Raw genomic sequence first — 20,601 nt, forward strand, 5'->3', positions numbered from 1 at the left:
GGACAGGGAGCCAGGCATGAAGACTGTACATGGATTGCATCGATGGAAGGAAGAAAGGCAAGACGCCATGGGTCGTAAACATCAGGACTTTCCAGAAACAGCAGTCATGAAGCAGCACTTAGGGAAGGTGCCTTCCATCCAGACCAACATCCCCGTGGTGCAGCCTCTCTTCCCATTTGGGAAGGAGCACACCAGCGACAGACGCTAGCTGCCATGTTGGAGCCTCAATGTCTCGAGTCCTTGGACTCGAGTGCCTCTACCACCGTTTCCTATAGAATATTTACTCGCAACACACTCCACCTCAAAAGGCCTGAAGCGTCTCTTTCTGAGAGCTGTTGTATACAATTGACATCAAATGTGATTGGCCTAGAGGAGGCAAGTGGGGACCAAAGTCGAGGCTGGACGACGCGCGCGGGAGCACATTTGGCGCTAATCCTAATAAGTAGCTCCTGCTCCGCCCGCTGTTGCTCCTGTTGCTCCCTGTGAAAATTTCCCCACCACCACTTACTTTTTTTTCCTTATCGCGCCGATTACTCGTGACAACCTGCTTTCTCTCGTACTCATCTCTATACCAACGTATTTACTGGCGCATTGACTGTCGTCAGCACATAAACAAATACTCGAGGTTATTTACCGTTTTTCACTGAATTGACTCATTCTGCGCAAAGCGCGCTCGATTACACATCATGTCCGCCGAAGAAGTCAAGGCAGCAAACGGCAACGCCGACGCCGCGAAAGACGCCCAGGACCTCCTCGCCGAATTGAAGGGAGACGCAGAGAAGAAGACCGAAACTGAGGCCCCTGCTGAAGAAGACGAAGCTGCCAAGGAAGCTCGTATCATCGCAGAAGCAACCAAGCTCGGCAAAGAACAAGCCGAACAAGAATCGAAGGGAGAGAAGAAGCCAGCGGAGAGACCCAGACGTAACTACCGCGAAAATATTAAGTCCGATTTCACTGCCCAAGAGGTGACTGATAATCACGATGAGATCAGGAAACAGGTTTGTACACTCAAAGTTTTGGTTGAGTTTTGGTCAATATGACTCTAATTCGAGCAGGTTGAATTTTATTTCTCAGACTCCAATCTCCCCATGGACAACTTCCTTCTCAAGAAGGTCGGCGGAAGTGCCAACCACGCCGTTGAGCTTTCTATCCTTCACAGCTTCAAGCGAATGCGCCGCTTCCAGCCTTTCAGCGCCATTGTTGAGGCTATGAAGACCTCCACCGTCCTCGACCTCGTTGATAACGATACCAAAGTTCAGCGCAAAGTGCCTCTGCCTGAATCTGTGAACGACTTCCTCGACCCCAATGTTGTCAAGGTATTCGAAAACGAGGCTATGAGTCGCAGCGTTTATGTCAAGGGATTCGGTGAAGAAGGCCCCAAGACACAGTTTGAGATCGAGGCATTCTTTGCTCCTTTCGGACCCACAAAAGCCATCCGTCTTCGTCGTGCCTTTGATAAGACCTTCAAGGGAAGTGTTTTTGTTGAGTTCGATACAGAGGAAACCCAGAAGAAATTCCTCGCATTGGATCCTGCCCCCAAGTGGAACGGCCAGGACTTGATCATTAAGAGCAAGAAAGACTATTGTGATGAGAAGGTCAAAGACATCAAATCTGGCAAGATAAAAGCAACCAACCGTACTGGTGGTCACCATGGCGGCCGAGGTGGTCGCGGTGGCCGGGGTGGCCGTGGCCGAGGTCGTGGACGGGGTGGTCGTGGTGATAATGACCGTCGCGACTGGCGGGATCGCCGTGACGAGGACCAGAAGAGAGGTTTCCGTGAAGACAGACCGGCTGTTCAGAAAGATGCTCGGTAAGCTTGAATATCCCTATACTTGAAATTGCCCAGCCACTGACATATTGACCAGGGGCATTCCCGTCATCAAGAGCACTGAGGAGCCCGCCTCCGGCCAGAAGCGCGCTCGTGAGGATGCCAATGGCACCTCCGAACATACTGCTAAGAAGGTTGATGTCAAGGAAGGTTGATTTACGAAAGTCATAAAACACTCTTTGTCATCATTAAAAGTCATTCCACATGATCTTATTTCATTCCATCCACGGCGTTATGTTTTCAGGGTCACGGTCACGATTGGCAGTGTTGTCTGCCTTTCTTAGGTTTGATTATTGTTCTTTCTTGTGGCTGAATATATATATCTTTGATCTGTTTACTTCATATAGAGCCATTGCTTCCTCTGCATGACCTACAAATGAAACACGTGTATGTCTACTACAATACCCTCGGGTCTCGTATAATAAGTGGTTGAAGCATGGAATTGCTTTACAATGTGACTCATCTTATTCCTCCAGTAACAGACTGTAAACCAACTGACTAAATACACTAGTCTTCGATATCGCTATCATGTTTCAAATTCTCCAGTCATTCCTGCATAATACATGCAAAGAATCAATACTCTGGCTGAGAGATCTAGAACTGCAAGTCGAAAGCAATAGTATCATCAAAGAGCCGTTCGCGAAAGGCCTGAGCCCTATACATCAAACCTTCATTAGCCCACCGCCAACCATGAACCCTTATCAGAACGGAGAGAAACATACTGAGACGCCGCATACTTGGAATAACCCTCCACAAACTCCGGGCCTTCCAAAACAGCCACAAGAGCCATATCATACCCTTTTGTAAGAGACACGGAGACGGGCAGAGGCTTGTTGGCTTCAATGGAGAGGAGGCCTGGCACTTGGCCCAGTTGCGATTTGGCCATTGCGCTCCATTCGGCAATTTGGGTATCTGTGACCTCGGGTTTGAGGTGGAAGAGGACTTTTTCCCCCCTCATGTTAGTTTTTGAATATATTGATGGGGCTGAGATTTGGGACTGACCGATGTGGTAGACAGGCATTTTGAAGTTTTGATGGGGTTTTCTTTTGATGGGTGATAGATAGGTGTTGTATGGTTGAGGCTTCAAGGCTCTGTTTGTTGCTTGATTCGTATGATTCAAGGGAAATCCTCATCTCGAGAACGACGACATTTGTTCGTCTTTATACCTTCTCTGAACCACCTTCCATTCATCAAGATCGGGGCTTCCTCGCCGACTCTCCGACTCGTCCCTACTACTATAGCGTAAAGGACAGTGCACGAGCTCATGATATTGAAGGCAATGATGATGATCAAGAAGTCAGCCTGGCATAAATCTTTGTACAATCATGCTATGCAATCATAATGCACACACTCTGACAGTGAAGGTGACCGTGATTGCAAATTGCTTCTGCTCATCATCACTAGTACCAAGTCCAATGACAGCCATGGATGCGATAGAGCCTGGGAACGTACCATCAGAGTGTCTAAGTGTTCTTTTCCGTCTTTCAGCTCATTGAAATTGAAAAGTACCTAATTGGTCTAGTTATATGTCGATCATTGACGCATATGTGCAAATAAATCACAAGCTGCGTGTAGCTCACCACCAGATTGGTAACATTGAAAGTATATTCGAAACCAATGCAGCCCTTAAACAGTACGTACCTCCTGTCGGAGTTTCATCATCTTTCATGTTCAAAAAGGTGGGGGCTGTACAATATTGCTACGTACCAAACTGATCTGCAAATTAGGGTCTGACTTGATTCCTATTTGGGAGAGCCGTAACCCTAAATCGCGGGGAATGTATGTATGAAAATGCATTTGCATGTTCATGAAGTAGATCTTTTTGGTTTATTGGCCCCATGAAGCCATTCGAGGGATGCTAGTGAGGCTGACTGATACGAGATACAATAGCTGCCATGGATGGGCAGGTAGATGTTCGGAGTATGGAAAAAGATTAGGTTGATTCGTATAAGTAGAGATTTCTATGTAGTAATGTATTCACTTGATTCATATCAATTGTAATCATGGTCTATATATGTACATAGACGTGTGGGGGCTTTAGGTTATTCCTTGAGCTCTATCACTTAGGTAGTCCTACATGTCAACTGGTAGAAGACCTGTTTTGTACCTACCTCATTAATTTACAAAAAGTTTGGCAATAACCATTTTCACTACGCAGTTTTCGAAACTAGGCTGTGAGTTTTGCCATTATTAGATGCTGAAGAACGATTTTCACCTAACGAAGAATGAAAGAGTAGACAATTACTCGTGGTAGCTTTCAAAGTCTTGTAGAATACTTTCGATATCTCTAGGGTAGCCACGGTTGTGATGATCATGACATCGAACGCAAGAGTCCTTCACTCACTTTGCAATGACACAGGGTACAAGAATAGTGAAAAGTAAAGTTCAATGCAAATACCATATACACAAGAATTACCCATGCTTAAGCTCTTCCCATCACCTTCGAAAAACCCAGTTTGTCTATGGCTTCTTCGCATCAACACTATTGTCCCAAAGCCCCTGCTCTGTATAGGTTTGGTGCAGACGATTCCTGTCCTCGATAGCGCAACCAGCCTCGTCACCGAAAACCTTGTTCATCTCCTCGAAGGCCAGGCTTTGGGAAAAGGAAGCCTGAACCTGCTTTACTCCTTGTCGTGACCCCTCTCTTCTGATCATTGATTGATGTCCATTTCCCCTCGGCTAGGTACATTCGTATGTTCTGTGCTTCGTCTACGTGGCACATGGTACATACATCCATGCATCATATGTGGAACGGGCGTCTCAATTTATGCAGGGCATATGCGAGACATATATAGTATAGTTATGTGTAGTATAGAGTATATAATCTAGTACATTCTAAAACTTAACAATAACCATCCTGCCCTAAAACACCCTAATACTAAATTATAACGTAGGCAGCGCATAACAGAGTATGTTGGCAGTGTACACGGTAAGTCTATGTACTCTATACAGAGTATATACAGAATAGTACGGACGGAGTAGTGGGCGACTTCGAGGGTAGGCAACTCGGCATGGTTCGGAATGTACCGTACGATCCGCTTTTCTCTCCAGACTACGTGATTTCTCCTTCATCTTACTCCGTACTATGTAAGTTAGTACGATGAGCTGCTACATGGAACATCCCAGACTCTTTTCGCGTTGCACTGGGCAGTCGCTACGATGACATTGTGCTTGGATGTGAGGGACAACCGTGTTTATAAGATCTCGAGTCAAGAAACCAACGGAGTACACTTCCAAAGATTACATATGTAGATGCACGGTGCCAGATTATATAACTATAGTTCTACCAGTATACCTGGTAGTAAAGCGTATGAAGCAATATAACGTGCATCGTTGATCTGCCGCGCAGCTACAACAACAACATTAATACAGAGACAATTGCTAGGAAGTAGACTTCATCGAAAACAATAATAGTTGAAACTCCTGGAAAGCACTTTCAAGCTATTTTATCTTATTCTGTCCTCCTCCTGGAGCAAGTTAAAGTTGTGTACAAGCCACATCTCGGCACCGCCACACCCGCTGTGAAACAAAAACCTCCATTCCATTTTGGGACTTAGCACCAACAACCTCCACACCAGCTCCGGCTTGCCTTCAAGAGCTTCAAAGATACTGCAGTCTGTCATCTGGCCGGTCACCAAACATGGACACTGCAGATATCATTCTGAATGCTCCCGACTCTGATGGGTCGGGCTCCGGGGATGAGTACAGTTCGCCCCCGGCCTTTATTGTCCGATCAACCGCCGACCTCAGCGATCTCGAGGGCCAACCCACGCCAGTAGCTACCTCACCTCCGTCCCTCGTTAGTACGCTTTCATCCGGATATGCATCAACGTGGTCATCGCGGTCTGCGGGACGCCCCCGTGGAAGCAGCCTTGTTGGCACGCCTGTTTTTGAACCACAGGGTCTATCTGAAGCCCCCGTAACCGAACGCGACCTGAGGCTACAACGTCCGTCAGGCCCCGCAAGAACACCGTCGAATACATACGCACCTCAGCGGCGGCCGCCGCACTTTATCAACTTACAGAACGATGGTCGTCGGTCATCGTCTACAAAACGGAATGCTCGGCGCGACCCTAATGCTCAATATCGCGCCCAGGAAAAGGCCTATGTGCAGCGGTTACGCGCCAACCCGCAAGCTTGGTACCAGCAATTCGGAGACTTTCAGGGAATGGCAACGATAGACACGGATGTTGATGAACCGTCCCCATCCTCAGAGATCCCCTTTGAAGATGACCAGTACGACCCTGATATTCAACTTTTCCTGGCGGGGAATGATAATCAACCGACAATAGAGGAATTGAAAAACCCCAAGAACCAGGAACGCCTAGAATGGCACGCTATGCTGGCTTCTGTGCTCAAGGGTGATGTCGTCAAGCAAGAGAAACAGCGATTGATTGGGTCTACGGAAACGAGGCGCTCTGCTGCCATGAATGGGGATATCTGGCTAGGCGTACGGGCCAAGGCATGTGGTCGGAGTGTTCTGTTACAGAAAAAGCTCATTGAAGATGCCCGTGCATCCTTGGGTACTGTCATCGAAGATATCATCAACTTCCAGATCAAAGGTGCAAAGGAGATCGGTAAACCTGCTACCGAGCAGGTGAAGGACGTCGTTCACAAAATCAGCCAATGCCAAGATCTTTATCCTACCAGAAAGGAGATGGAAATTGCAAACCCCAGAGCTGCTTCCGATCAGTTCCACGAAAGCTGCGCTGCTGTCTGTGCCTGGCACAATATCACTCAACTTATCAACACTGAGCTGGCTATTCTACAGAACTGGGTTGGTAACGACGAGTTAGACTTCACGAAGCCAAGAGACAGACCAACGAGGACTGATCTTTCTGACGATGGATCTTTCCTTGACCGGATTATGAAAGAAGACGGGTTGAAAACTTTACAGGGCGAACACAATATGATCATTGGCATAGGAGAAGTAATCAACAAAGCTAAAAATACGCTCATTGAGAATGCACAGGCTTTCTCTAAGCGTCATCTCCCGCCATATATCGAAGAACTGCTTACTCTGATCAATTTTCCGTCCCGGCTCATCCAGGAGATCATCCGAGTCCGTCTCTCATACGCCAGGAAGATGAAAGATCCAGCCCAGCAATCTCCTATCCTTGTGGACCAAATGATCTCGCAGTTTCAGATTTTGATGAGGGTTGCTGTCGAAATTAAGCAACGTTACCTCGTTATCTCGAAGCCCGAGCCGGGCTGGGATCTGCCACCATGCATCGACGAGAACTTCGATAACGTCGTGGTCGATGCCATGAAATACTACTTCAGACTTCTTAACTGGAAACTGAACGCCAATAAGAACACCTTCAAGGAGGCTGAAATCTTGGAGCAAGAGTGGGGTTTCTCGAACGAGATCGGTCGTCAGCTTCAAAGCGGTGATATTGAAGTTGCTGAACAGTTCAGGTAAGCAAAATACAAACCAATTCCTCACATGCAAAGCTAATAACATTACAGTGCTTTGACTGCCAAATCTTTGCAACGACTGATGATTCATTTCGAACGGGAGTTGTCACCGCGTCCAGACGAGGATCCTGCCGACATGGACAAGCGCTACAAGAGCAGTTTAGATTCGACTCGTGTCCGCCAGCGAAAGCTTTATCGTTTCTCACGCTTTCTTCGGCAATTGTTCGAGAATGCAACGGAATATAATCTGGGCGGAGATATTGCTGATGATTTCTTTGAGGCTCTGCTGATCTCTGATCATTTCCTTATCACCTCCAACGACTCTGTAGGCCAGAAGGGGGTCTACCTGATTGCTCATCACGCCCTTTGGAACCAACATGTTGATATTCAGTCAATTCTTGGAACTTCTTTTCGCGAAGAAGATGATCCTAAGGATTCGTCAAACTTTCCGTATATTCTCGTTATTCGCCCCGAGCGTCAGCTTTCATGGAGCGGCAAGGTCATGGAAGTCGAAGGACTGGAGCACCCGACTGATGTTAGGCCTGGAAAGCTCCGACTTGTTGCAGACGGTACACAGCAGCGGCTTGTCAGCGCACGACATGAACTCGCTCAATTAACGAACATGAACCTTGATATCTCTATAGAGCAACGCGCCAACCTGGGAAGAGTCAATGCTGAGTTGAATAAGATTAAGAAAATTTCGTTCAAGTTGTCCATGACCATTATGGACAGTGTCGCTGTAATCCGCCAGCAGCTCAGAGAAAAAGGGATCGAAAACACCGAATTGATCCAAGCATGCTATGCATTTGCAACCGAATTCGGAAAACGCTCGTCTAACTACGTGGATGCGAACAGACGGGCCATGAACAGTGCCCGTTTGGTAGAACTGTCTCTCGAATGGGTCTCTTTTATCTGTGACGACTGCGACGCTTCAGACAGAAGAACGTTCAAATGGGCGGTAGCTGCTTTGGAGTTTGCAATGGCAATCACCTCAAGTAATCATCTTCTATCCATGGATGATGTACAGTACTCTCAGCTCAGAGTGAAGGTTGCTGGATGCATGTCGGTGCTCATCTCTCACTTTGATATTATGGGTGCTAGGTCAACGTTGGCCGCTCAGGCCGAGAACAAACGCTTAGACGAAACACGTGGAGGCTTGAGGAGATATGGCGGCGGGGGCCGGGTCCTCAGCGACGAAGAAGCGATAAAACTCGTCCGTGAACAGCGACTTGGATGTATTGCTATTGTTGAAGACATACGAGTCGAAGAAAATTTCAAACGACAGGTTATTGGAAAAGTATTGGAAGGCTCTAATGAGGCGGACAGGTCGCTTACAGTGCTGTCTTCGTCAGCAACTAATATCTCACTCCGGTGGCAGCAAGGCCAATTTATTGGCGGTGGAACTTTCGGCTCCGTATATGTTGCGATCAACCTCGATAGCAACTTTCTCATGGCTGTCAAGGAGATTCGCCTTCAGGACCCTCAACTCATTCCTGTGATTGCTCAACAGATCAGAGATGAGATGGGTGTTCTTGAAGTCCTTGACCATCCTAACATTGTTTCCTACTATGGTATCGAAGTCCATCGCGATAAGGTTTACATCTTCATGGAGTATTGTTCTGGAGGCTCGCTAGCAGGCTTGCTCGAACACGGCCGTGTAGAGGATGAGACGTTCATCATGGTCTACGCTCTTCAACTTCTGGAGGGTTTGGCTTACTTGCATCAAGCTGGCATCATTCACCGTGACATTAAGCCCGAGAATATCCTTCTGGACCACAACGGAGTCATCAAATATGTCGACTTTGGAGCCGCCAAGATCATTGCGCGCCAGGGAAAAACGATTGCAAACACAGAAGCCTTCACAAACGCTGTTGGTGGCAGCCACAAGGAAGGATTGGGAGGCGCTAAAGAACCGCAGCGCAAGAACCAAAAGACCATGACTGGTACGCCCATGTACATGTCTCCCGAAGTGATTCGAGGCGATACGTCTGAATTAGCCGACCGTCAGGGTGCAATCGATATCTGGTCACTTGGCTGCGTCATATTAGAAATGGCCACGGGCCGTCGCCCATGGTCGAGCCTCGACAACGAATGGGCAATCATGTACAATATCGCACAAGGAAACCAACCTCAACTACCGACTCGCGAACAACTCAGTGATCTGGGTATCGACTTTTTGAGCCGCTGCTTCGAGCGCGATCCTATGAAGCGACCCACTGCGGCAGAATTGCTGCAGCACGAATGGATCGTTTCCATTAGAAATCAGGTCGTCGTTGAGCCGCAGACACCTATTAGTGACGCTGGAAGTTTGTCAGCCAGCAATTCCAACCTTAGCAGTCGACACAACTCGAGCACATACCTGTGGTCTAAATCGCTAGATCTCTAGCATCTTTCCTTTTCTTCACACTTGTTTTCTACTTGATATACGCAACCTTCTTTCTCTGCACACGACATCGATACCCGGAACAAATATGTTTCACCTTTTCTTTTTCCTCCTCCAATTCAATTCAAGTCTCGTTTCGAGTACTTGTGATGTAATGTATACCTGCATCTCTTTTCGCTGGCCTGTTGGTAGTACCTAGTTAGGCAGTACATGACAATCTATATATATCCATGGATATATTTATCCTCTTGTTATCCCACTGTAATGCACATTCTTAACAGTGCTTAAAGTATTTCTGGAACCTTTCTTCTCATGGGATAATAAGAGTTCAGTAAACCTGACTGTGCATATACCTATGTACTCTATACTATACAAGAATGAAGCTATACAGGATATCATTGAGCGAAACAAAAAGGAAGACCGCAAAAGGGAATCAAGACCAATCCAATCCAACTTCCAACGGTGAGAGCAAACCTCATATAGGTCCCTGAGCTTCATACAAGTGACCGCTCTTGGACAACACCGTACCCAATCCCGGATGAACCTCTACCTGGAAAGGCTGCCATGGGATTCGTTCACCATCTACACTGATGTAGCCATCGTTACTACCCCTGGGAGTAAGACGATATGCGTGAACCTTTCGAACTTCGACTTCGGGGTAGTCGAAGAACCCGCCATTCTCGACGGCAGTCATCATGGATAATGCTCTCAGACGACCGATAGCGCCGTCAATCATGACAACGTCGATCAACCCATCGTTGGGCACGGTGGCCGGGAAGATATTTGCGTCGGCAGTCATAATGGCCATATTTCCGGCGTAGAAATTGCTTAATGTATCAGTGGAAATCTTGTGCCAGTCACTCGGTACTTCGTCGTCGACAGTGCCGTATTTGAGTGTCGGTAAACCCTGGCCAATGACCTCTTCACTGCCGCCGACTGGTCGTAAGGACGGTTTCTGCTTTTTGTATTCGAGATATCGTTCCTTCATTGTTTGCTTGCTGTCCGTCTCAAGTTTGAAGGCAATGTCACATGGATATGTCGCTTGGCGCAATAGTCGCGTGAGAAACCCATACGTGAAGCGCGCAGCGCCCATCCACCGTAAATGATTCGTCCCCAAATCCGACTCTGCGACGATTCCGTAGGACTGAGACAAAAACGACAATGTCCGAGTGCCCGTTTGGGTCAAAGAAACCAAATCCATATGTGTGCGTAGACCCTTGATAACACTCAAGGCCGAGAGACTGACACTGTTTGTTCCGAAGAGGTTCCATGCCATTGCGTTTCCGGATCCACAGGGGATCATAGCAACGGCGACTTTGGCAAGGGCCTCGGCGGCATTGGATCGTTTTGCGAATCCGTTCAATACTTCGTATGGGAGGCCATCTCCCGAACAGCAGAGAATCGCATCATATGCGTCAATATCCATCTTCTCGGCAATATCGGTGGCATGGCCGGCATATTTGGTCATCTCCAAATCGACTTTGCACCCTGCCGCTTCGAACATCGGAGCTGCATATTCATTGTATAAATCCTTGGCGTACCCTTTACCACCATGCGGGTTGATCAGGACTCGTAATCGTCTGTTGCGCTGAGCTTGGCCGTATGCGGATTTGAGGAGTTGTTCAACCCATGCCTCTACTTTGGCGGGGGTTGTTTGGCTGATGTCGAGGGCGTATGTCACCGTGCTTGGGGCGTAGTCGTCTTTTACGACTGGTTTCGCGTATTTGAGGATGAGGGCTGAGTCGGAGATCTGCGCGGAGAGGATGTCGTAGAAGGGGATGGATTGAGATGCGGTAGAGGCTGGTCAAGAATTAACTAGTTGAACGATGAGAAGCGACGAGAGTTGTAATACATACTGACTACTTGTAAGCCGCAGTAGCGAACGTCCTTTTTGGTCTTTGGATCTAGAAGCACGTTAGAATACGCGACTACTTTGTTGCAGGATTAGGATAGGATGCACGGTGGGGGGAGGGTCAATGCGGTTGCAGGACTCCATAGATTACTTTTCTACATACCATTGATGAAGAGCGCATCAGACTGCAGAGTCAAAGTGACATTATTCTCAACTTCCAGAGACAAATCCGGTCTCACTTCTCCAATATCGCTGGCCGTCATCTTCGCGCTGGAGGCGTCGACGGGAACTTCGTCGACGGACATTTTTCGAATTTATAATAGAGTATACTATACGGTCCGCAACATTGCTAAGAAGATTATAAAGAATAGAGACAACGAGCGACGGTACAATTGGCAATAAGTATAGAGGCTGTGGTGTTATAAGTAATAAGAGGAAGAGTAATTGTCTGGAACTATCAGAGCAGGGAGAGATGTTCCAGCCTCCAGGCATAAGAATTAACGCTTGCCGGCTACCCGGACTGAACTGCCAAGCCGAGGCCTGCTCCTCTGTAGTATCAGCGATGGTCTCAGACGGCGGTTTTTCCTAAATATATGCCTATTTTCGGGTCGCATGAGTTACTTTAGAATGTTTATCCCTTTGCGCATGTGTGAGATTTCTGACGTCGTGGAGACTGCGATTTCCAAGGTTATTTCCTGTAGTTAGCTATCATAGTAGGGCTGACATGATTCAGGGGGCATCACAGTGTGATAGCTCGTCAAAACATAATCTGTTCATTTTGGCCCAGTCTAGACCATCGATCCTTTATAAGATATTATGAATACTACATGCCTCTCAAGAAAGGACCCCCGTGCGTTAAGATTTTAGGCATAAGGACAAAACAACAACCGCTAGCGGACAAAACTCAAGCAAATCTTCCATTATTAACATTCTATGCAGCAGACGCTTTGAGGCCCTTGAGGTTGCCCAAAGCCAATGCGAGACCCTGCGAGCGACTTCTTATCCGGACGAAGCCAGTAATAGGGCCGTCTTCTCCCTCTTTCTCGATACTTAGGTTTGCCAACGCATCCTCGCCTATGAATAAGTTAGAAAATGTTTGAAATAGATTTCGTAAAAGGAAGGGTGTAAACTTACCAAACACGCTGCGGGCGTATAAGTTGGCGCTCAAGAACTGACAGTCACCTTGAAGAGATGCTTCAGGGGTCAAACAGGTCATGTTGGTACTTTCCATGAGCTGTTTCAAGAACTCACGGAGATCCTTGGCCTTTGAGTTGATGTTGACCTTGTTCTCCCACTCAAACTCTGTCCACATGGTGCGGAACTGCGTTTCAGTGCAGTGAGCAGGCTGAATATAATCCATGATATCAGCATGAATATCGTTGAGGATGACAACGTGTGTCTCTGTAGAGCTAGACCCCTCGTAAACAACGTTTCCAAAGATGACACCTGCATCGGTTGAGGATACTTTGACCGTAGCTTGGACATTCAAGAAATCCCGGGGTCCCAAGTTTTGTGTTGTTGGGCGCTCGACAACCTTCAAATCTCCCAGTGTTGCAAACTCCACCGAAAGGTTCTGCAACGTTTCCGTGGTTTGGTTGACCAAGAGCACGTCCAAGATGATATCGAACTGATGGACCTGAACATACGCTTCAGCATATACAGGATCCGAGAAACCTGTCAATTGTACTATACGGCTGAGCTTCGATGATAGGTCCTCCACGGTAGAATCTCCACCTGTAGCCTTAATGAGATCCAGCTCAATTTCATCGGCACCTTCTCCGGCATTCTTCTTGGTAAGTTGTCTGATAGGAATGGCATCGTCAATCTGAACAGCGGTCTTGGCCTTCTCGGACGCTTCTTTGGCAGCGCGCTTCTTCTCTTCTGCTTGCACGATAGTCTTGAACGCTTTCCTAGTATCTTCCAAGAATGTAGTTTCAAGCTCTTTTCGTTCGGAAAATTCAGACAGGGATCTCACACAAGTCATGATTCGATCTACTGAGTCTTCATCAATCGGGGCTTTGACGAACTGAGACTGGCCAACGCGGACTATGGAGATCATGATGAGCATGGCCTCGGCACGGAGCGCGTTAGTTCGGGCAGCATCCTGAGAGACCTCTGCATGTCTCATGACAAGCTTTGTAAGAGTCGATGATAGAACGGTTGCGAGGTAGTAGTCACCATCGAGAATAAGTTGTCGCAATGGGGGCTTCTGAGCAGCCTTAACTGCCTCTAGTTTAGCGGCTGCAGCTGATTGACTTGTCAAAGCACTTTCGGTTGCGTATGTGCCATCTGCGAGGACTTTTCGTGATCCACTGGGGGCTGCTGCCTTGGAATGTCCATTAACCTGCTCGAGCACAGCAGCGTTATCATCAGGAACTTCGTCCAACAACCGCTGTTCTGAGGCTAAGATAGGAATCTCTCCTAGACTGGCTCTGATGCGTTTCCAGGCTTCACGGATATCGCTTGTTTCCAGTGAATATTCTCCAATGACCCAGAGAACTCCTCGGTAGACCTTGCCGGCGCGGACTTCGCTGAGAGTGGCTACCAGGCGCTCAATGATAGACCCACGAAGCTTGGGGAATTTCTCGACCACTTCCTTGACGAAAGAGATGACATCGACCGCTGAGTTGTTGTTAAAGTCGCCAATAAAGTCCATCAACAAGTCCACGACGCTGGCGGCGATCTCTGAAAACTTAATGGCGCAGTGATGGATAGATTGAATAAGGAGTTGTCGGTATTCGCTCGACTGTCAAATTGTCAGGTCAGAATCGCTATTATAATATGCAAAGGGACAAGCATACCTTTTCATATTGTTCATCTACGGTCTTGGCAAGCTCCTTCTTCAAGAGCATGACAATTTCCTCCACATTCTTGCTTGATACCATTTCCATCGCGATGCCGAGGGCTTTGCGACGGACATCAATATCGGGGCTGGACAAAACGCGCAGGATTTCCATAGTAAGATCCTCAAGCACTCCCTCATTTCTCATTCTCAATTGATCTACTCTGTCAAGAACAATGAGTTTGACGTTGTTGTCGGCCTCTTTAATGCTAAGCTCAATCAATTTTGATGCCGCGGCCTTGACAGCGACAGGGTTGCTGGTGAGGGCGGTAAGGGAAGTGGCGGCTTCATATATGACAGTGCTTGCTGATGCGTCTAAAAGATCAAAGATCAATCGAAGATACCGTGCCTGTTGAACTGTTAGCACTGAAATCAATTTCATGTCTTGTCTCCTGACTAACCTTATTTTGCGCATTCTGAACAGCATCTTTCCTGATAAACTCAAGCTCGGCCAGTTGAAGCAGTTCATCGGCATTGGGAATACTGTCAAAGGTTGAACTCAAATATTCCAAAGCCTTTTGGTGGCTAATCGACATCAAAGCGGCGAACGCATTTCGCTTGCAAGTGTGGTCGCTTTCTGATTCGAGGAATGTCTGAAGGAGTTCGGGGGCGTCGGGAATCAGTGATTCGGAATGTTGGTAGATGGATGATATCGCCCACACTGCGTTCTTTCGGACATAGGCATGGCGGTGTTCCAGGCAAGAGCGAGCGGATGAGAGTAGAGGTTCGATAAGCTCAGGCTCACGGAGCTTGCAAAGGAAACGGAGGGTATTGCCTCGAATGTACTCGTTAGGGTGTTGCAAATCATTTCGAATACCGTTGCTATCCAGCAATATCAGCACATATTCAAGACTAAAGCATGTACCCCTATGTTGGAGCCTAACTTACCAAACTAGAATCATCTCTTGTTTCAGCTTGCCATTGGCATCATGTTTCGGACATATCTCGTAATAGAAGTAAAGGAGTTTCTTCAGAGGCTTGTTCTTGGAGGGCATGACGAAACGAATAATGTGCATGAGCAGTCCGGCCATTGGGTCGCCATTGAGCATGATTGTTATGATTCTCCGCATCGTCTCCTGCTTTGTTTCGTCGGTCCCCTTTTCCAATTGCATTTTCAATTCCTGAAGACTAGGCTGGTCCGCCGAGTTGTCTTGGTGGACCAAGCTGTATGCATTTTCCAGATACGACGCCATGGTTGCTGCTGGTGTTGGTGAAGGAACGTATACCGAACGTTGAATCAGGAGCTACACAGGGTCAGCGGCAGATAAATAGGCGGGGGGGCAGCGTACGAATATACCTCAACAAGCTCCTCGATCGAATAGAGAGTCAGTCAGTCAGAGATAAAAAGTTCCAAGCTCCCTCCACTGCCTGTTAAAGCTTGTTCAGCACAAACAATTCAGGAACCGGTGTCTAGATCTACTTGTCCATTGGGTTTGTTTGGAGGAGCGGGCAGCGCAACCTGGCCGGAGTGTGTGGATGACTAAGCCCAGCCCTCCGCCAATGATGTCGCTGCATGTGCACCCCGCCGAGCCGCCATTTTATTAGCATTTGACATTCAATCATTATTTACTGGCATCAACTACTGTATCTTGACGCCGTGGATTGACATTTACAACGCCATGTCGGACTCCAACGAGCCATTCTACCTCCGATACTAGTAAGACGCACACTATGGCCCAGGTTTCCTACGCTGCTAACAGCCAGCAGCTCAGGTCACTCTGGGCGGTTTGGACATGAGTTTCTAGGTAAGACTCTCTCGCCGTGTGCATCGATAACAGCGAGCTGACACGGCGCAGAATTTGACTTCCGTACCCTCGGCGATGGACGAAGCGCGTCCGCTCGTTATGCGAACAACTCGAACTACCGAAATGACTCGCTCATTCGCAAAGAAAGTGAGGCTCCATTATTTTATTCGATTGCGATGATCTGGAATACTAAGCGAGGTCATATAGTGTGTGTTAGTTCTCTCTTGATTGCCGAAATCAAGCGCATCATCAAGGACAGCGAGATTATGAAGTACGGACTTGCTATCCATTCTCATCGGCGTCGCGTCATGCTAACCGGCTTCAAGGGAAGACGACTCGAAATGGCCTCAGAAAAACAAGGACGGACGACAGGAATTGGAAATCCGACTAGGCACTGAGCACATCTTGTTCGAGGTACGTCGTTTGACTACCATACGTGAATGGATCAGGAATGCTAACATCATCTACAGACGGCGAAGATTGGATCGTTGGTGGATGTAACTGAATCTGCGGACCCGGAAGGACTCCGGGTCTTTTACTATCTTGTGCAAGACCTCAAAGCTCTTGTTTTCTCGCTGATCTCTCTTCATTTCAAGGTACTTCCTCGTCTTTCAATGAGCGCTGTATTGAAGTTGCACTAACTCGCATCCTCCTTGCACACAGATCAAACCTATCTAAGTCTTCGAAGTAATTGCTTGCGCGGTGTGAAAACGGCCTGGAATTAATGATATCAATATTACGAGCGGCGTTAATTGGCATATGTATTTTGGTGGCAAAAACGAGTGCGCATTGTTAAAGGATGTGTCTAGACATGACCAAGCAAATTGAACCAATCATGGCATCGAATCTCGAGTCTATACCAAAAGCCTTAAGCTAGCTATCTGTATTTACAGCGATGAGTAGTAGTAGTACACCATCACTTCCATCTGAGATGATCTGTTCACAACTTCAGATAGCAGATGCGAGCAATATTGGCGGGAGTGGCCTTTCTTTCTTTCCCCGCGATCGCCTGATCAGCCTGAACAGACGTAGCATGCATGCCCTTTCCCTTTTCGGCTAAGACAACCACGTTCGATATCTTGGGCTTCTCCTCACTTCTTCTTCCTCATCCAAGAGCACGATCAAAACCTCTCCTTTGTCATTGCCATTAATTCTCTATTCATCTTTCGAGATACCTCTTTTGTTTCTTGTCTGTAATTGTGCCTATGATCTTCTGCGTTTGTGTGTAAATCGATTATCTTCTGTCCTCCCCCGATGTCATTTTTGTTCTGATCTGAACCGGTACAATGCCGACGCCGAGCGAAGCCACTCCACCATTAAGCGCGAGCGCCCTTGTCGACGACCCGATTGTGCATACGACCTGCCCGCCAGAAATAATACGAGCATCTGCATTTTCGGTCGCGACCGAGGAGCGCTCTGTCAATGATGGCGATGACGGTGCCCTTGAGGGACCGACCGTGTCGGCCACCATCGAGTCCACACGGGTTGACGATAGGTCATTACAAATCGCGACAACACCAGACTCTTCGTCCATGAAGGGACGCGAAAGTGAAGATGATACCGATATGGATTCTCCAAGTCCTGCCAATTCGGCCTCGGACAGCAAGGACGATTCATCAAGCAGCCCGACTTCGCAGACGTCATCAGTCACTTCAACCTCATCCACATGCTCATCGCTCAGCCATGAGTTTTCCAATGTCAGGGTATGTCAATGGTAGTACCTCAAACATTTGAAAAGCGTCACTGATTTTGAATAGCTCGTCCCAAACCATACCTGTTCGTTTCTTCGCGCTGGGAGCAGATTCGAAGGCACACAAGAGTCCGACCATCAAGTGTACAACGTACACGTTGAAATCAAACACGTTGACATGGCGGAATCGTACCTTTGTGGATATTTGCGCATCCAAGGCAAGTCTTGTACTGCTCTTGTTTCGTTTGGAACACCAGCTAACGTCCAACAGGCCTCACTGAAGAACACCCTACCCTAACCACCTTTTTCGAAGGAGAAATCATTGGCACAAAACACACATTCGTGACCAAGAACGAGACCTGGGGCGCCAACGAAAAAACCGATATGCAACACTGGGCCCGGTTCGAGGCGTGGAGACCTCTCGCCAAACAGGCCAAGAGAGCTGATTTCACATACCGAAACTATGCGCAGCGCGAACATTTGTTCATGCGTTGGAAGGAGTATTTTCTCGTACCTGATCATCGGGTACGGCAGATTTCTGGAGCGAGTTTTGAAGGATTCTACTACATCTGTTTCAACCAGATAGAAGGAACTGTCAGCGGAATTTACTTTCACGCCAAAAGCGAAAAGTATGAACCCAAGTCGATTGCTATCATTCAGTCTATGCAGCTGCTAAAAATTTTTCTTTCAGATACCAAAAACTCGAATTGAACCACATCCCAGATCGTGGATGTACCCCGGCGATCGAATTCCGTTGAATCGGTTATTTGACGAGCAATCTTGAACATATGTGCCTGCGCATATGACAACGAACTATTGGTGCTATATTGGTACAATGGAGCGGACCAGGCCCTGAAGACTGTTTATCCTTACGGCCGTGAAAAAGCCTACAACATCATTCCTCAACTTGTCTATACCCTATATCCTTATACCCTTCCGAGCCATGCTCCTCTATCCTCCTCTATCTCCCAACCTTTTTCACTTTACGAACTCAGGACGCAGCGTCTTTGTCATTCACGAATTCTTATAATCTTTTGTGTATCCCCAAACCTCCACTTCTCACACTCCCTCTCACTTTCAGCGCCACCTCCCGCCTCGAAAGTCATGGAGATAATCACTTTATTCCTTTCATTTTGTATTTGTCTGTCATGTCCCGGGTTCTTTTTCAAATCAAGTCATGATGGTGGCGCTACTAGGTTTTTCGATTATTACTTTCTATCAATGTCCTCCATTCTATTACATAGTCTCGCTGCGTATGCTTTTTCTAATTTCACTTTTGGTTTTGTGTCCATATCGTGATTCTTATCTATTACTGCTGATGCTTGAATGGATGTTGTTGCCGGTCACATATCCATATGGTTTCTATAGTCAATCAGGCTGTCTTCCAGGTGGTCAAGGCATACTGTAGGCTGAGAAGTTATAATTCTACAAAAATGCTATATCTCATAAATACATACATCCAAAACAAGCCAACGCCTAATCATCAAATCCATCCCATTCATCATTCTCATCATCCTCCTCGTCATCGTCATCCTCACTTCCATTAGTCTTCTTCTTCCTCTCCCGAAACCCCCATTCAACCAACCGTTCATCGTCCAAGACCTCGCTCTCCACCTTCATCCGCACAGATTTCGTCTGGGACTTCTTGTTCAATTTCTCAAATGGTCTTAACAATAGTTCAATGGGGACATCGAGCCGATCTTTTACCGGTACTACCTCCTCATTTTGGTCATCGGAATCGTATGAGGAAACGACTTTTTCAAGCTCATCAAGCCAGATATCAGAGATGTGATATCGGAGTCCGTCGGGACCATGCGGCATGGCTACCTCGTCTTTAGAGGGTTTTTTCTCCTTGGGGTCGAAGTTGATAGGACATAACGGTCCCTCCTCGAGGAGCGAAATGTATGATTCAAGCTCTGTCCATTTCCCGCCTTGTTGCTGCTGCTCTGACCCCGAAGCTTTTGCGTCATTATCATCGGACTGTTTCCTCCTCTTCCCATTCTTAGCCTTGTCATCTCCCTTCCTTTTCCTCTTCTTATTCCCCTCATCGTCTTTTGTTCCGGCATCCTCCTCCTGCTGCTGCTCACCGGATTTATCATTAATCTTCCCCTTCAAATAAATCTCAAACGCAACGCCGACATAACACCTAATCAAGAACAAGTATTTATCAAGTCGCAATCTGTCCAGGTTGTGAAATTCAGTGCCAATCGTAATCCAGAATGCGCGCAAAAAGCGCAGTCGGCTTTCGCGCGGGAGACTGGGGACGAGGGAGAATGAGAGGGCGCGGGCAAGGGCTTGTTGGGTTAGAGGGCGGTCGGAGTGATAGAAGCCTTTCCCTTGTTAGAACTAAATATGAAGGATTGAAGAGGGCACGGTTAGTACGTACAGAAGAATAAGCCTCTCCAGACTTTGAGGAGCTCGAGGAGACTCAAGTCTTTGCGAGCTTTGAGGAAGAGGGTCAATGATTCGAGGGCTTTGTCGCGAGTTTTGCGATCTGTGAAATGACATATTAGTATGGGATTTGCTCTACCAAAATTTATATTATAGAGTAAGGATCATAGCTCACCACTTGAAGCCAATTCCCTCACGAACGGCGTTTTTTGAATATCCGTGGTAGCCATGGCGGCAGTCCTGAAATGGCGGCAGTACTATGAATACAATGTAGAGCTTAGAATTGAATCATATAAGAAGGATTTCTGACGTGCTTCAAATTGGTATTGTCAATACTGGGTGATTCTCCGATTAAGATAACTTTTTCTGCTGCGGAGATTATTTTTTTTTGTATGCGACGATAGCTCCGCTTCGCTTTTCACCGCCCTTCTTATCGGTTCATCTGATAAGAC

General features: G+C 47.3%; 8 protein-coding genes across 8 annotated transcripts; 4 read left to right on the forward strand and 4 right to left on the reverse strand.

Annotated features, from left to right (window-relative positions):
• Nucleotides 1–686: 686 nt before the first annotated feature.
• EYB26_002990 (uncharacterized protein) lies at nt 687–1,983 on the forward strand (the record flags this gene model as incomplete). The annotated part of the gene is made up of 3 exons (XM_054262294.1): nt 687–998; nt 1,056–1,810; nt 1,866–1,983. The coding sequence occupies 3 exons, from the start codon at nt 687–689 to the stop codon at nt 1,981–1,983; spliced, it is 1,185 nt and encodes a 394-aa protein (XP_054118269.1).
• Nucleotides 1,984–2,422: 439 nt separating this feature from the next.
• Nucleotides 2,423–2,849, reverse strand: EYB26_002991 (uncharacterized protein; the record flags this gene model as incomplete). Its single annotated transcript, XM_054262295.1, has 3 exons — nt 2,423–2,483; nt 2,551–2,770; nt 2,831–2,849. The coding sequence occupies 3 exons, from the start codon at nt 2,847–2,849 to the stop codon at nt 2,423–2,425; spliced, it is 300 nt and encodes a 99-aa protein (XP_054118270.1).
• A 2,619-nt stretch (nt 2,850–5,468) lies between these two features.
• Nucleotides 5,469–9,632, forward strand: EYB26_002992 (uncharacterized protein; the record flags this gene model as incomplete). Its single annotated transcript, XM_054262296.1, has 2 exons — nt 5,469–7,246; nt 7,298–9,632. The coding sequence occupies 2 exons, from the start codon at nt 5,469–5,471 to the stop codon at nt 9,630–9,632; spliced, it is 4,113 nt and encodes a 1,370-aa protein (XP_054118271.1).
• A 472-nt stretch (nt 9,633–10,104) lies between these two features.
• On the reverse strand, nt 10,105–11,786 carry EYB26_002993 (uncharacterized protein; the record flags this gene model as incomplete). Its single annotated transcript, XM_054262297.1, has 3 exons — nt 10,105–11,429; nt 11,486–11,533; nt 11,645–11,786. 3 exons carry the CDS (start codon nt 11,784–11,786, stop codon nt 10,105–10,107), a joined length of 1,515 nt encoding a protein of 504 aa, XP_054118272.1.
• A 626-nt stretch (nt 11,787–12,412) lies between these two features.
• On the reverse strand, nt 12,413–15,516 carry EYB26_002994 (uncharacterized protein; the record flags this gene model as incomplete). The annotated part of the gene is made up of 5 exons (XM_054262298.1): nt 12,413–12,555; nt 12,616–14,227; nt 14,283–14,672; nt 14,725–15,145; nt 15,212–15,516. 5 exons carry the CDS (start codon nt 15,514–15,516, stop codon nt 12,413–12,415), a joined length of 2,871 nt encoding a protein of 956 aa, XP_054118273.1.
• Nucleotides 15,517–15,942: 426 nt separating this feature from the next.
• EYB26_002995 (uncharacterized protein) lies at nt 15,943–16,746 on the forward strand (the record flags this gene model as incomplete). Its single annotated transcript, XM_054262299.1, has 7 exons — nt 15,943–15,980; nt 16,031–16,068; nt 16,120–16,215; nt 16,276–16,339; nt 16,395–16,482; nt 16,539–16,664; nt 16,732–16,746. 7 exons carry the CDS (start codon nt 15,943–15,945, stop codon nt 16,744–16,746), a joined length of 465 nt encoding a protein of 154 aa, XP_054118274.1.
• Nucleotides 16,747–17,354: 608 nt separating this feature from the next.
• Nucleotides 17,355–18,516, forward strand: EYB26_002996 (uncharacterized protein; the record flags this gene model as incomplete). Its single annotated transcript, XM_054262300.1, has 4 exons — nt 17,355–17,771; nt 17,826–17,976; nt 18,030–18,387; nt 18,450–18,516. The coding sequence occupies 4 exons, from the start codon at nt 17,355–17,357 to the stop codon at nt 18,514–18,516; spliced, it is 993 nt and encodes a 330-aa protein (XP_054118275.1).
• Nucleotides 18,517–19,234: 718 nt separating this feature from the next.
• On the reverse strand, nt 19,235–20,379 carry EYB26_002997 (uncharacterized protein; the record flags this gene model as incomplete). The annotated part of the gene is made up of 3 exons (XM_054262301.1): nt 19,235–20,088; nt 20,145–20,252; nt 20,325–20,379. The coding sequence occupies 3 exons, from the start codon at nt 20,377–20,379 to the stop codon at nt 19,235–19,237; spliced, it is 1,017 nt and encodes a 338-aa protein (XP_054118276.1).
• Between the last annotated feature and the right edge of the window lie 222 nt (nt 20,380–20,601).

This window comes from Talaromyces marneffei, chromosome 2, assembly GCF_009556855.1.
Source record: "Talaromyces marneffei chromosome 2, complete sequence".
Lineage (NCBI taxonomy): Eukaryota > Fungi > Ascomycota > Eurotiomycetes > Eurotiales > Trichocomaceae > Talaromyces > Talaromyces marneffei.